The 15650-nt window shown below is 48.2% G+C and overlaps 1 protein-coding gene across 1 annotated transcript in view; it reads left to right on the top strand.

Annotated features, from left to right (window-relative positions):
* The first annotated feature begins 11044 nt into the window (after positions 1 to 11044).
* Positions 11045 to 15650, top strand: part of SHOX (SHOX homeobox) — a 28027-nt gene continuing 23421 nt past the window's right edge. Inside the window, exon 1 of the mRNA XM_026666721.2 lies at positions 11045 to 11683. Coding sequence (XP_026522506.2) covers positions 11374 to 11683 — 310 coding nt within the window. The 5' untranslated portion in view covers positions 11045 to 11373. The remainder of the gene's footprint in view (positions 11684 to 15650) is intronic.

The raw sequence follows: 15650 nt of genomic DNA, 5'->3' as shown, positions 1-15650 counted from the left end.
CTGGTCCTCCAAGCGAAGGAGCCAGGCGAAGGCCTGGCGCGCAAGGATAGGAAGCTCCTTCCCGAAGGCCGAGCGGATGCCCACCCGCGCTGTTGCGGTTGTGTCGCCGCCGCCGCCGCGGGGTAGCCTTTCCCCACATCGCGGGCGAGAGAAGCGACCGGTTAAGTTGGAGCCGACTGAAAAGTGAAGTCCGGGAGGAGCCGGTGATGCCGGCGGACTGGCGGCCCTTTCTGACTAGAGCAGGGAAGGAGAACGAGCGCGTCCACTGGCGGCGTGTGAGAGATCAGCGCTTACCGGCGATCCTAAAAATGCCTCAATAAAACCCAAAGCATTAATTTTTACAGGACGTCTTGAGTCAGCCTTTGGCTTTATTCTATACTTTAATTCTTAAAGCTAAACCCCCAAAGACTAACTGCCGAAGAGCTGGACTCCTGCGCAGGTATTTTTGCGCACTTTTCTTGTCAACAGTAACGAAGCGGTTTTTCCTTTTGAGTTCTTGCAGGAAGCTTTGGAAAGTTCTCTGATTAACTGGGATTTCCTAATGGTCTTCCATCCAAGAACTAACTAGGTCCAAGCCTGCTTAGTTTCTAAGCCTAAACTTGGTCCGGCAAGACCACCCCCTTGCAAGATTGACACACTTGCCTGAGAGCAATCCCTACCAAATTCACTACACTGATGGCTGTGTAAAACTTTTTGAGAGGGCACTCCTAAGTCCATAGCCATGACTTTTGTGTCCACATCTATCCACAAGACATACATGTGACTGGTTTGGGTTTTTGGTTTTCTGATGATTCCTGCCATGTGAGATTCATTACTGCTGATTAAACAAACCCTACATAGTTTGTATAAAAATGTATGTGTTACGGTTTGTTTAAACCATTTAGCTCAGTCTGTGAGATAGGCTGCACTGAATGCCTTTGACGTTCTAGTCCACTGATTGGTGTGTGTCTGAATGGGTAAACTGAGGTCAGGGTATAGCCAGGAGACCCAAAGGTGTTAAAATCTCCACCTCCTTTATTAAAGTGAGGAATGTAAAAATTTCTCCGCCACCATTGCATTCCACCACATAATGATTTTAGTCCTGTAATGTAGCATGATGTCAATAGTATTACAAACAAGTCGTAGCTGATTACTTATCAGTTCTTATGCTTCCCAGCTGTATTGGCCAAATGAGAAAGTCTTGAACAAGAAGCAAAAGGAAGTTTATTCCCTGGTAATTCTGACAGTTTCTTCAGCAACAGTTCAGATTAGCATGGTTCTCTTCCCAGTTGCAGTGACATAATCTGTCCATCCTTCCTAAAAAAAAAAAAAATCATGCTTGTTTGTGTACCCTCCGTGGTATAAAGTACAGATTACACAGCAACTTTTATAGTGTCAATTCTACTGCCATGAAGGAGAGAGTAAGGTGGACTGTCACTTTTACTGAACCAGGTATAATAAAGAATTTGATTTCAAACGTAAGTGCTTGTGAGGGGATGCAAAATGAAATAAATAAAGTATGAAAGTATGGGCATGATTATCAAATGGTGTGCAATCTCAGAGAGATTTCTAGTGTGCAATATTTCCAGGAATCACCTTTATAATTCCGTAAATCTTTTCTGAAAATAGTGGGGAAATAACAGTTACTTGTAATGGCATCCTCATCCTCTCTCCTTCTCCCTCTCCTGGTCGTAAGATCTTTCTTTTTTATTCTTTCTTCTCCCTGCAGAAAATTCCTCTGAACATTGGAAAACTATAGAAAGACAGTGTTCTTTCCCCCTTCTCTCATTAATAAATTTTCCTTTTCCTTTTCCTATAAAGCAGTGCAGGTTCTCCCCCACCCCATGGCAGATTTCTACTTTAGTGGAGGTGGTGAAAATCACACCTTTTCCTTTGACTTAAATATCTGGAAACGAGAACCCACTTCCCCAAAGCTGCTGGAAAGTCAGATCTTCAGGACAAAAAATAACTATCCTGCCAAGAAAGTATCTTTCTCCTTAAGCAGTATAGGTAACTGACCAACCGAATTGTCCAGATCAGCTGGAATATCTGGTTTCAGCTTTTTGGTACCAACAACCCTGAAGTTTTTGGCTCCAGTGGAATACTTATTGGTCTAATGATGACAGCCATAATGTGGCCTTTCAGATTTGCTACATGTTCTAAACTGAGAGAGGGGTATGTATTACAGTTACAAGGATGTCAACATATTTCAATCTCTCTTTTCTTTTTTTCTTTCTTTCTTTCTTTCTTTCTTTCTTTCTTTCTTTCTTTCTTTCTTTCTTTCTTTCTTTCTTTCTTTCTTTTCTTTCTTTCTTTCTTTCTTTCTTTTTCTTTCTTTCTTTCTTTCTTCCTTCCTTCCTTCCTTCCTTCTTTCCTTCTTTCCTTCTTTCTTTCTTTCTTTCTTTCTTCTTTCTTTCTTTCCCAAAGAAAGGCTACTGAATTTGCTCTGAAGAATCTTCTTTGTTGCTTCCAGGTTTTCAGGGCTGGACCCCAGTCCATGCTATGGAACTGAGCACAGAGTGATTCTGCTCATAAGAAAGTAAAGCAATAAAATAAATCTACTTTGTGAGTGTATTGTCATATAATCACAAAATGGGCATGTGGATCCCTCACAAATGTATAGAAGTCTCTAGCAGGATTTTGAGTTGGCTACCATTTAACTTAAATTAGATTTTCACAATTAAAATGAGGTGCCATTGGAAATGAAGGGGGTTCCATAAAAGTAATCAGCTATATTATCTTAAACAGACTGCGACCAGGGGTTCCTCAGCTTCCACCTTGCAATCTTCAACTCTTGGCCACATCTTTTCTACAGTAGAATATTGTTCCCCAGTCTGGATGCACAGCTGAATCATACTATGGGCATCATATAGGGCACAATAAGGGCTATCTCCACTTTCTGGTTACCAGTTTAGAGCCATATTCCTTCACCACGTCTACAAAGGGAAAATGCTTTACTGTGAGAGTATAAGAAAATAATTAGTAACACCCACCCACCTATCAATGCAGATATCACTGGTGCTATGAACAACAGGCTTCACCCCAGACACCTATTAGGACAGCCAGAAACTTGCTGGATAACAACTTCAATCTGCTTCAGGCCTGGGCACAAGAATGGTCCTCTGTTGCATTCTTCAAAGTGTCACCACATCCCTCACTTTACAGCCAAAGCAAAAGAATTCAATCTAGCCGGTAAAACTAGACTGGCAATCTAATCTCAATCCTCAGTAGGGTTAGGACTCAACATGGCAGGTGCGCTCATTCATAAAGGGAGAAAGCTCTCCAAAGCAGACCCTCTGAGCAAGGGAAACCCCTGAGACTCCGTCATGAATTGACTATAAGAATTTGTAAATAGAATAAATGCTAAATAGTCTCTTTATTGGATCACTGAGAATGGAATTGTGATGTGTGGTTTTTTTAAAAAAACATTTTTGCCATATGCTAAATAAATAAATAAACTATCTTGGAAAAATACATGCACTGATTGTTTAGGGTGATCGGTGTTTTCGGGCCCAGCCAAAACTAACTTTGAGGGTCCTGAGTGAAGCGATTTCCCGTCCTGGTTTCCTACATTTTCGTGGAAGGAAAGTGTTGAATTTCAGAGGGAAGCCCGAAGAGACTCCAAAATAAATCCAAACCATTCACTTTGCTTGGATCGCACCCTGCAGTCTAATATTTGCCAGCAGGACATGTTGCACTCAGGGTTAGGGTTAGGGTTGAATGAAACAATTAAAAAAAAAATCCCTGGCTATCGGCCACCTTAAGTCGCAGTAAAGATCTCATAAGGATCTCAACTGTCATTGAAAGCTACCAGGAGGCATCCGGTTAGTCTCCTCAAAGAAAGAAGGGGAGAAATGCCACAAAAAGGAAGCGGAAAAACCACAAGTCAACCAGAATCAAGTGTGGTTCTGAGAGGAAAATAACGCGCGAGGGCCAATTAGCTCCCGTTTCAAGCCTTTGGAAACTTCCCCGCCGGCTCCACAGCCTCCCCCCTACCCAGCCCCCGTTCGCCTTGGAGCGTGGATTCCTCCCACTGCATTTCCCTCCTGTGGTGACCATCCGACCATGCCCAGAGAACTGCTTTTAATTTGGGTTGTGGGGAGATTTGCGAGGAAAGGAACTACAGGAGGAGGAGGACACATTTCCCTCGCTGAAATCGCACCTTTTTATTACATTGTAAGGGGTGGGCCATGTGGCCGGGGTGGATCAATCCAATCCATTCATAATCAGGATGGAGGACACCTATTTGAATTAAAATCTATTAGCTCCTCCACGAGAGACGTGGCCCGGGCCCAAATCAATAAAACGCACAAAAGAGTCTCGCTTTCTCTGTGTGTGTGTTTTTAAACCCTCTCGTATGAAATGTGCTCGGGAAAAAAAAATCCCTTGATCGATTCGATCCTTATAAATATTTAACCGGCCGAGAAGAAGAAGAAGAAGGGGGGGGGGAGGAATGAGAATTGAGCGGAGAAAACGGAAGGCTATCGTCATTAACACGGCCGGCGTTCTGGTTATAAAACAAATTGTCCCTGGACTGGTGCGATGTGGAAATGAATGTGTGTGTAAGAGAGAGAGAGAGAGAGAGATTGGAGAGAGAAGCTGACTTGGGGGCTTGGGGAGACTTGAAGGTGATTTTTCTGAGGAACACCAAGGCCCCGGGTGTTAGTGGCTAAGCCAGAAAGGATCAGGCGGGGATCCACAGAGGGCCGAGTAAAGCTATTCGGAGAAAGCGAGAGAGACTCAGCGCGGAGTTCCCCCAGCCAGGTGACCGAAGCTTCGGGCAGAAGGGAGAAAGAGCGCCACTCAGCGCTCCAGCCCAACATTATAGCCCCGCGATTGGGCTAGGGCAGAATTGGCCTGTCGGTTCGGTCCAGCCCTTGCGCGGCAATCCTCTCGGAAGTCTAAAGGCAAAGGAGAACATTAGCCAGGCAACGTCCAGGAAAGAGTTGGGAAGGCGAGTGGAAGTGCGGAAATAGCAGCGCTTTCTGGGGCTGGGGCGGGGGCGGGGGAAGAAATGTCCAGGCAAATCCCGAGAGGTCCGGGGGTCTGGCCATTCGGCCGGGCGATGCACACGCAGTTCCCACGTTCAGGGAAAGGGGGCCAATTCGTTTGCGCATCCTTCCCTGCGGCTCCCAAACTATCTTTTTCTCGATAAAGACTCAGGGAGGCCGAGGTGCGGATTGAACAGGTTTCTTTTGGGGGAACCGGCTCCCAAGGGAAACGAGAATTTAGCCTGGCGGGTGCCTGTGTAAACACACACAACCACCACACACGCACACCCATTCCTGCCCTTACAAGAGACCTATCGTTTTTCCTCCCCGGGGCCACTGCCAAATGTCTCACCCGGGACGCCACAGCTAAGGACTCCAGACCTTTTGGAGGCGGGGGGGGGGGCGTGAGGGAAGGGGGGAAACCCAAAAGCCAGCTCCGAAAGAGGCCAGAGACCCGAGGTTCCGAGCCAAGGTCAACTCCTTCCTCACCCGAGAAACCCCACAAAGAGGTTGCTTCTGGGCAGACGGCCCCCAGTGTGTGCCTGCCTGCCTATTGAGGCACACACACACACACACACACCGTATTCCTTCACAAAGCACCGGGGATTAGTTCAAAAATGACAAATTCGTATTTTGTTACCGCCTGGTTGTTGCTTTTTCAGCAATGGAGATTAAGCATAATAGTGGGTGGGAGGGTCCATCTTTAAATCCGGGTTAAAGAGTCGGGAAGGCCAAGCAGAGACGGTTTCAAAGCGTCGAGGCGGATGGAGGGAAACTGGATCGCTTTTCTCCGACCGGTCCCGAACCTGGTTGGAACCTCTGTGTAACCTTGTGAGTGTTGTCGTCAGAAAGGTGGTCACGAAGCAGCCTTGTTAAAAGGTCTCCACCAAGCGGGAGTTGATCAAAAACTCAAGGGCAAAAAGAATGGGGGCGAACTGGATAAGGCGGCTTTAAAGAGAACCGGTTATTCGATTTCAGTGGAAAATACACAAAACCAGGACTTAATCTTCCCCCACGCCTGCAAAAAACCCCAACCCCCCAAAAACCCAATCCTCTGCGCCCCCTGGTTTGCAAACTCGTTAAGTCGATCCGTTTCCACCTTTGAGTCTATCGGGGCGCCCACATATTCATGGTTCATGGTTCTCAACCAGCTCAGCTCCTGCCGAAGTGCCATTCCTTTCAATCGGTCTTGAGTAAGAAAGGCCCCCACCCCCAGGGATGGAGCCTAGGCAAAGCACACACCCCCCCAAGGTGGATTCTGGGATTTTCACCCAGTCTTGGCCAGGCGAAGCAGGAGGCGAGAAGAAAGTCCACTCCTCCTACTCGGCGATCCAAGATCCAAGATCACTTCCATCTCCAAACCTGTCTTCCAGGAAAGCAAAAGTTTGGGCTTTAAAAAAACAACAACTTTTGTGCCACCTTCTTTCTTGCTCTACCAAGGCTTAACTGCTTGGTAGATGGTATAATGCTGCGAAGGAATTCGCACTTGTGTTGAATATAGGCGAACCTGTCTTTGACACAGGATGGTCGTAAAATCGCCAGGAGCAAAATAAAAATAAATAAAAATGCAGTGGTTTGGCTTCCCGGCTATCGTTTAGTAGGGCCCTGATATGAAGCAGGGATGTGCTCCACCCCCCTACCCCATTTGAGGCTGCCTGCATAATTGGGAATGGCAGCTTCCCAGGATCCGAAAGTGTCCAAAGCAGAATAGCTCTCCCTCCCCCCTCCCCTCTCCCTCTCTCTCTGTTCTCCCTCTCAAAAATAAATAAAAATCAAACAACTCCCACCTACCAAGAAAAATCGGGCCTGTGTCGAACATATTAAATAAATATTGACGATCATTTTCACACATACTTATCTGCACGGAACCCGCAATTGGTGGGGGGATACAGGCGTTATTGCTATGACCTTTTAAGGTAGACCTCGAAGCACATTTCTTTGAAACTTGCCCTTCCCCCCATTTCTGGATGGCCCTAAGTAAACGCTTCTACAAGGAGGAACTACCTGGATGATTAGAAAAAAAATAAACATGGTAGTAGTTTTAGAAAGGAATATCAAATATACACTGTACAATCAATGGGGGTTTATCCTGGTCATGCAATTAATTCGATTTAACATGGGGGGTTTCGAATTCAGTCGGGAAATGGTTCCCCAATTTTTCTGAAATAAGACTTCCCGGTTGTCAGGCTGCCTGAACTTTTCAAACCCGCCTGGGGTACAGACGGAAAGAAATCCAGGCGCGAGGAGATCACATCTGCGCACCTTGCCCAGAGCCAAGGCTGTGGAAGCGAATAAGCACGTGACTTTGTTCCTTGGGTGCAGGCGCGTAGCATTTGATAGGGTCGGGAAGACACGGCAAAGGCACTTGCAAGAAGGATGCGAGTGGCAGGGGAGGTGGTTTGGAAGTGTGTGGGGAAAGACTGCAGGAAGAAACTCTCTCCCCTCTACTGGTGAGGAAGGCTAACGCCTTCCGCAATTTGGTGCTGTTGGACCTTCGCTGGGAGCCAAATAGCGGGATGGGGGACGGTGGAAGTTTGCGGTCAAACCCATCTCCGAATTGAGGATTTCAGACTCCTTCTGGTGATGCCTGTAGGCTGCTAACGAAACAAAACAAAAATGTAGATAGCAAAAATGAAAAGCAGCCATGGAAGAAAGAAAATGAGAGGGGAAAAAATGACCCCTAGCAACTGTCCCTTAAACAAACATTCAGAAAACCACCCAAGATTATTGACTGCATAACATTTGGGGCCAGAAAATGGCTTCTTCTCTGTTGGATGTTCGCCTGTTATTTTGCTGATATTCCCCAAAGAACCCCTCGCCAGGTCCAAGGGCGATCTACATTTTTAATCACCTCAGGCTTTTTTTAAAGTGCCATCCTCAAGTAGTTTACCTCAAAATACTTGCCTTAGAGGTGTTAATTCACTGGCGGGGTTGCCTTGCTTTTCAATCACTTATATTCTGCCTAAACTTGAATTCCCCGAGGGGCTGGGGTTTGGTCGGTGCTGGAACTGTGTGAAACCTGCCATTAATTCCTTTTTCTTGAAGCCAAGCAAACCCAGCTGGGTCGATTTCTCTGTTTCTTGACCTACCTGACATAGTTGTTGCCTTGCCTAAAGAAAGATCTGCCCCAAGTTTCCTCCAAGGGATGCAAAGGAAGTCAATAGACTATTGGGCGTGTTTTGTGTGTGTGTTTTGTGTGTGTGTGTGTAAAGTGAGGTGCTGAGAAAGAAAGCCAGGTCTGATCAGATAACAAGCCTCACATAGGCCCGGTGACTTCTCCGAAACGTCTGCCTTAGAAGCGCGCTCCCTCATCAGGTGCCTTCTTTAGGCTTTCCAAAGTGCTTGGTTTAACTGGCGCTCGATTGGCGCGGTCCTTAACATACGACCTGGTTCTGTTCGGCAGTCTTCGCTGACTGAACCCTCCTGGAGAAGGCAAGGCTCCTTGGAAACGTCTGGCGATCAAACGATCAATCCTAGTTCCTCCAGATAATGATTTTAAAATTCACGCCGGAATTGATCTCCTTTTAAAAAGCGCTTTTATTAATTGTTTCCTCTCCCCCTTTTCCCCCCTCCCTCCTCCACTCTCCCTTGGTGGAAGTGCCAAGGCTGCGGCTGCTGTGGGTATCAGCGGATTAATTAAAAAAAGGCCTCAGAGAAAGAAAGAAAAAAAAAAGGCGGGGGGGGGAAGAGTGGAAAAGAAGAGGGAGGGGAAGGGTGTTCTTCCTTAGCCCACTACCCTGCGTGGACTCAAGATCACACTCGAAAAGACTCACTCCAAAAATTGCACAGAATGGGTATACTTAGTTTTACAGGGTGATTTACAGCACCCAAGGATTCATTGAACTCAGGAGCAAAATTTTGGGTGTGCGGGCGTGTGGAGAGAGTGAACTCCCTTGGAAAGGTTAAAATGAAAGATACTAAAATATTGGCCCCCTCTCTGGCAGGTAAAGAAGAGGTAGATTCTGCCGGGGGATTTTTCTGCCCTGTCAGGATCCAGGCTGCGAAGTTCCCCGTGGGTTTCTTCTGGGCAATTAAGTCCCGCGGATTTAAGTCGGGGGACTTTGACAGCGCACACGCACACACACACAGAGTGAGAGTGAGAGTGAGAGTGAGTGAGAGAGAGAGAGAGAGAGAGAGAGAGAGAGAGAGAGAGAGAAACAGCTGTTTAAGATTGGTGGGGAGTTTTCCAAGCAAGAGGGAAACGAGAACTTGACCTTCCCAGACAACCCCCCCAAGAGGTGCCAGGGGACGTTTAACCTTTGAAAGGGGGACAGCGGGACTCAAAATCGGAGCGTTTGTCTTTCAAGCTCTGCCGCTACCGGCTCTACTCTGCTCTGCTCCGATCTCAGAGGTGGAGTGAGGCCGAGAGAGTCGGTAGGAAGGCTCTGCCAGCCCCTGAATCCTAAGGCCACCCCTTGATTGGAACGGGGGTTCATTTTGAACCACAAGCGCAGTTGTGAACTCGTCCTTAACAGGAGGGAAGCAGGGCCAGTGGGGGAGGGAACCGCCAGCCAAGTGAGGGGGCTTTGTTGCCTTCGGTCTGGGCACGTGCGTTCTACTAACTAGAGGTTAGTTCTACTAACTTAGAGGTGCTGAATCCGGCAGGGTAAAGAAAAGTGTGTGTGTGTGTGGGGGGTTACTTTCCGCCTCTCATCCCCGCTTAGATGAATCTCTTTCCTTCCCTGGGGCGATTTGAAAAGATCGCTTCGATCTACAAAGGGGATCGATTCAATCGCCTCGGGTCAGTTGCTCTGGCAGATTTTGAGGGGCCGCAATAAGGAAAGCGCGCCTTGCGGGCGCCCGAAAAAGCAGGGGATCCGCTTCTGCCTGGAAGTTTCCTTGGGTCTCAGCGGGATTGACTTTGGCTCAGGGAGTTGCGATGCAAGACCCGTTAAGGGCCTTTAGGTGTTCTGGAGCAGCCCCGCTCTCCGCTTGGTGAAACCCTACAGCCCCCCTCGGAAGCTCTCTTTCCACCAGGGACTCGCTCATCTTCGGTCGGTGGCGGAACCCCCGGGTTGCATTACCTGAAAGGACAAACGAGCCTGCAGTTTGTCAGGTGAGAATGGAAGCTGATCTGCTTTTTCTCCCTTGGATCCCGGACCCCTCCCTTTCGATACCTGAAGGCGGGGTCTCTCTCTCTCCTCGCTCCCTCTCCCTCTCTCGCTCCCCCTCTCTCTCCCTCTTACACTCCCTCTCTCCCTCCCTCTCTCCCTCTCTCTCTCCCTCCCTCCTTCCCTCTCTCTCTCCCTCCCTCCCTCTCCCCCTCTCTCCTTCTCCCTCTCTCCTTCTCCCTCTCTCCCTCTCCCCCTCCCTCTCTCTCTGTGTCCTGGCCTAACTTCCAAGAGAAACAAACGCCGCGAAGCCTCCCGACTTCTCTAGCTCATCCTCCTGGCGCGGAACGGCCTCGCCACCAAAAGTCTGCGGGAGATCCCAGCCGAAACCGCCCCATATTGAGGATTTAAGGGAAGGGAGGGAGGGGGGGGGGAAGAAGACCGAGAAGAGCGACAAAAATCAAGGAAGACCCAACAGTTATAAAGCAACACTGGTCTCTCCAGCTGGACTCGATTTTTACCTTTGGATTGAACCACCAGCTTATTTCTCTCTGGCCTCTCCTCCCCTGCCCGCTTGTCCGTCTCCTATAAGTCCACGCGAGCTCGTGGCAGGCAATAAAGTCTTCTTCGACTTTTGTCCCCCCCCCCCACCACCACACACCCCTCGTCGGTTGAGTTCCTGCAAACCCTGACAAAGCACGCCGGCACGAGGTACCTGTTTGGGGGGGGGGGAGCGGGGAGGGAGGGGCTCGTTGGCTTTCTCCCTCCGCCTCTTTCTGCTCTTTGGCTCCCGAAATCAAGGTGCAGCGGACGGCAGCGCGTGATGAAACGTAAAGCAAGCCAATTGCTGGCCCGAGGAGGGGGAAAAAAACGCTCTCCGGCGCCTGCCTGCGACTGGGAAAGAGGCAATAATTGCTGGAGACAGCGAGAGCTGGGGGGGGGCTGGGCTGAAGTAGCCCAGTATAAATAGTGGGATCTCAAATTGAAAGGCATAAATAACAGCGGGAGTGATCTAACCCCCGATCCAGCCTCTTCTGTTTCTAGAGCTCCTGGACAAGGGGGTATCTGAGCGCGCGCGCGCCCGCAAACACACACACACACACACACACACACATATTCACACATAGGCGGGAGCGCGCGTGCGCGCTTCTACAGCCCCCCCCCCTCTCCCCAGCCTGGACAAGAGGGACCCCCACGGGCAGGACTCCCGAACGGAGCCGCATCCGACGAGTTGCGCAAAGCCCAACGGCAGGATCGCTGGCGGTGGAACAAGTTGGCCTGGCGGTTTGGTGGTGGTGGTGGCGGTGGGTTTTTTTAGGGCCCGGCTTCCTCCCCTGCCCGGCCGGGTCGTCATGGAAGAACTTACGGCGTTTGTGTCCAAATCTTTTGACCAGAAAAGCAAAGAGAGCAGCGGTGGTGGTGGCGGCGGAGGTGGAGGAGGAGGAGGTGGAGGTGGCGGTCACAAGAAGGAGTCCATCACGTACCGGGAAGTTTTGGAAAGCGGGCTGGCGCGGACTCGAGAGCTGGGCGGCTCCGATGCCACTAGCCTGCAGGAGCTGGCCGAGGGCGGCCCCCACTGTCCGGTCCACCTTTTCAAAGAGCCCGGAGAGAGCGACAAGGACAAACTCAAGGACTTCAACCACTCCAGCAGGACCTCGGAAGGTAACGAGGAATCTGTTCATCCCCAGGCACCCAGCAGATGATGCCTTTCTGCCGGCTTGGGCCGTCCCGCGCCTTCCTTCCCGGGGGGCCTTTCCCTTTGGCGAAACTGTATAGCGTAGAGATGGGGCCGAGGAGGACGGTAACGAGAGAGGAGAGGTGGCGATGGTGACGGTGGTGGCAATAAGAGCAGCAGCGAGGAGCATTCAGATAGGAAAAGGAACCTCAAACTTCAGCAGTCCCGCTTCCTCTTTCCTTTTCTTTTAAGTGAATTTAAACAATAGAAGGAAAAGAGTTTTCCCCCCCTCTACGGCTACTGCGCGCGCGGCCCCTTTTCTTTCGCGGGCAACTTAAGGTCGGAGCATTAGGCAGAATTGGTTCTGGGGTTGGTCTCGGCAGAAGAGCTAAAATGATTTCAGGAAGGAGATGTGGGGAGCTTTGGGATGGGGGGAAGAGCTAATAAGCTCAAGATGAGTTGGCCGGAGGTGTTCTGTATCTTGTCGAGCCCGTAAGAATCCCCTCGCTTAGGATATTCCGGAAATCTTGTTTTTTGTTGGAGGGTGTGAGGTTGGGGGACGGATGAGGATGAGGATGAGGTCCAAGCCTTTCACCTGAACCGTTGTACTGTACTGCTTTTTGCTTCTGGCCTGTAAGGGTCTGTCGCACTGAAGAAAAGATCCCCTTTTCGAGTTAGAGTATAGAGGACGCTTTCAATACGAGCTACAGAAAAGAAAAAGAAACCGAATAGAGGAAGTTAAGCAAACTTAAGAGTGAGTTTTACGCCGCTTCTGCTCCGGGGCAAACCCGATAGAATTAAATCCAAGTATCTCTTAAGTTCGAAACGGAAGCATCGCCGGCTCCTGGCACTTTCGGTGTTAACTGCGTTAGTATTAAAAGCAGCGCAGGGAAAGGTCAGTCCTTTAAAAACTCTAATTCCGTTTCTTAAAGGAATCTTTCCCCATTCTTATTTCCTAAAACAATGCGAAGCACTGGCATTATTGATGTCTGGCCATTTATAGACGAACCTTGACGGGTCCATTGAAAAGTAAATCCAATTAACCGTATTTTAGGGGGTCCCTCTCTTCTAAATGGGTTCAGAGAAAGCAGATGTTCAATCGTTGTCCGAAAGACCCTTTCACTAAAATCCCATGTAATATCAGCTGGACTTGCCTGTACTTTTTATTAGATCTGTTGTGGTCTAAAAGAGAGGTTAGCTTTAGGATGAAGTGATAGTTTACATTCCCAGAGGCCTTACTGTAATGATTTTAAGATCGATCGATCTCTAAGCTATCTGTGTATCAGTTCAAGAATGACTGAATATAAATAAAGGTCTAATGATTATCCAGGAAACTCAGGTTCTAACAAATCCAAAGCAACCATATTTAGAAAACCTTGTGAAGATTAAATAGTTTTACAATATGCATGTGTGCATAACCTCCCAAAATGCATGAATCCACGCCCAATGCACTATATACAAATTATCTATCTATCTATCTATCTATCTATCTATCTATCTATCTATCTATCTATCTATCTATCTATCTATCTATCTATCTGACTCGGTCACTTGTGAAGGAAAATGGGCTGTTTATTCACAATATCCAAATCTCCCCTACAAAATTTACGTCTTTGGTCAGTCTGAAACGAAGCGTTCATAGCTCCACAAAACTAGGGTTCATAGAAAAAAAAAAAGCCCAGCGGCATAATAAATATCGTGGATAAAACACCCAAAACGTGCTTGTAAAGGAAGGGCAGCTGTGTGGCAAATGGGGAAATTCTGGTTCTGTCACTCGGTGGCACAGAACTCGATGAAAATCCTGGATGGGAGTATTCGCGACCATAGCTGGTTAAATTCCTATAGCTTTGATCTGGTGGTGGGTAAAAACATCTAACTACAGTGTCTAGCGTTGATAGTCTGGAAGTAATTTTTAAATAAACAAAAAATAAAAAACGGTACTATGGGTCGTGCTGCACCACCACCGCTTTTATGCTCCTTGGGAGACTAATTCAAAGTAGGCTAAAGCTCTTTCAAAAATCTCCGCTACAATTTTCTTGGGCTGCCACAGATGAATCCTCTTCGAAATGACTTTTCAGCGTGTCACCTAAGGATGAATAGTCTCCGAATTTTAGCTTTACAGTATTAGTGAACTGATTTCATTGAGCCAGGGGGCGGAAGTTAAAAAGGAAATCAGCAGCCGGTTTCCATTGCAGCCATTTTTTTTTTAAAAGGGTGCATTTATATGGAAATCCATCTCAAAGGGAATACATCTTTTGTACCAGCTAAAAGAGAAATTCGGGAGCTTCCTTTGCTGCAGGGGCCAAGAGAAAAACTATTGTTGGAAAAGGTCGCGCTCGTTTTGCAAAAATTGTGATTTTTAAACCTGGGGATCTAATCCTGAGCTTTCCAGAGCAGCCCTCAAAATCAAGACAGCGGTCCCTCTCCTTGTGCCTTCGGGCCCGCTGCTTTCCCCAAGACAGAATCAGGGAAGAGGGCTCCATTCCACCAGCCATCCCTGGGCCGAACCTGCCCCATCCTTCCCTGGCCGGGCCTTACGAGGTGCCCTCTTGCCAACAAGAACGCCTTGAGCGATTACTTTTCTTCCTAGCTTGCCAACTCAAGCCCCCATATTTTTTCTTTCTTCCCGACTTTGTAGAAAGCACGCTCTCCTCTCTCTTCCCCGATCCGACTCAAATTCTCCTGCGTCCTTCCCTCTTTTCCTCCTAGTGCTTCTCCACCAGCTCTTTGCGCTAGTAGCGTGAACGCCTGGGGGCTATATATGCGTGTGCTGGTGTGTTTCTCACGGTAGCGGGCCCTTTGGTGTCTAGCGAGGACTCTTTCCCATAGGCATTAAGCTCTGGGGAGGGGAAACGCGTAGCGAGGAATCCTTGGGATCTGTAAACTTTTGTACAAAGTGGCGTAGAGGAGATTCTCGCTGCGTCTCCTGCGCGCTTATTTTCTACATAGGTGAATTTCGCAAATATCTAAACGAATCTCCCCTTCCAGGTTTGAAGCGTATAAGAGCAAGTTAAGGACATTTCCCACCACCTTTTCGTGAATGGACACCCGTTCCTCGCCCCCTTTCATTTTCTGTTATTTTAACCTCCCCCAAGTCTCGCTTAAGTTGACGGTTATAAAACAGCTTTATAACTGATCCGAAAGTTTGCCCGTCCCATAAGCTTTCGCTATGCTTCCCACTCCGCTAACCCATTTCCCTTACCTAGCAGAACTGAGCTGGTCTGAACACAAAATTAAGCCTATTTAGTACTTGGACAAGACACCACCCAGAAATCCTCTGTTTGTAGGCTATACGAGAAAGTTGACGTTTGCTAAGAATAATGCTACGCGGTCTATATAAAGTTAATAAGCAACAAACAACTCATGTATGCATGGGAGAAAATACGTCGCTTATAATAAGGGATGGGGTCTAAATTGATTTGTTTCCCGGTTCCCTGAATTGTTTACAGTCTCGTGAAGGGCAGACGGTGTTCTGGTGATCGAGATGAGGATTCATTTCTGCATCGAATATCAGAGCTAACATGATAACCACTTCGATCGGTGGAGCTGATATTCAGTCTTTCGAATTGCCCACAAGAACAGGGGAAAAGTAGAGACTTTTAAAACGGGCAGATGGCAAGGTTAAGGCACTCCTATTGCCCAGCGGATCTGCCTGTAGACCACCACCCCGTCTCCTATCAAAGGAAAGGAATCCCACGAGACCCTGGGGTCGTCTCTGCGCGGGAAGAAGCCTGCTTCAATCCTCCCTCGGACTCATGAACGAATATTGACCGAGCCCCTATCCCAAGTATCCGAACTAAACTCTCTCGCCTTTTCTTATTCTGAGCTCCTGGGGGGGTCAATGGCCCGTTCAATGGCGTAGGAAAACTTCTCCCTCCCCCTTTGGAGAAGAAGGCTTCTGGTACCCAGGTCTGACGTTTTCCCTTTCTCCTTCTCTTCATCTCCCCCACCCTT

Source organism: Notechis scutatus, chromosome 5, assembly GCF_049901735.1.
Source record: "Notechis scutatus isolate UNSWTSFEM ecotype Mainland chromosome 5, rNotScu1.2, whole genome shotgun sequence".
Lineage (NCBI taxonomy): Eukaryota > Metazoa > Chordata > Lepidosauria > Squamata > Elapidae > Notechis > Notechis scutatus.
The sequence above is the reverse complement of the archived record's forward strand: the minus strand, read 5'-3'. Positions and strand labels throughout refer to the sequence as shown.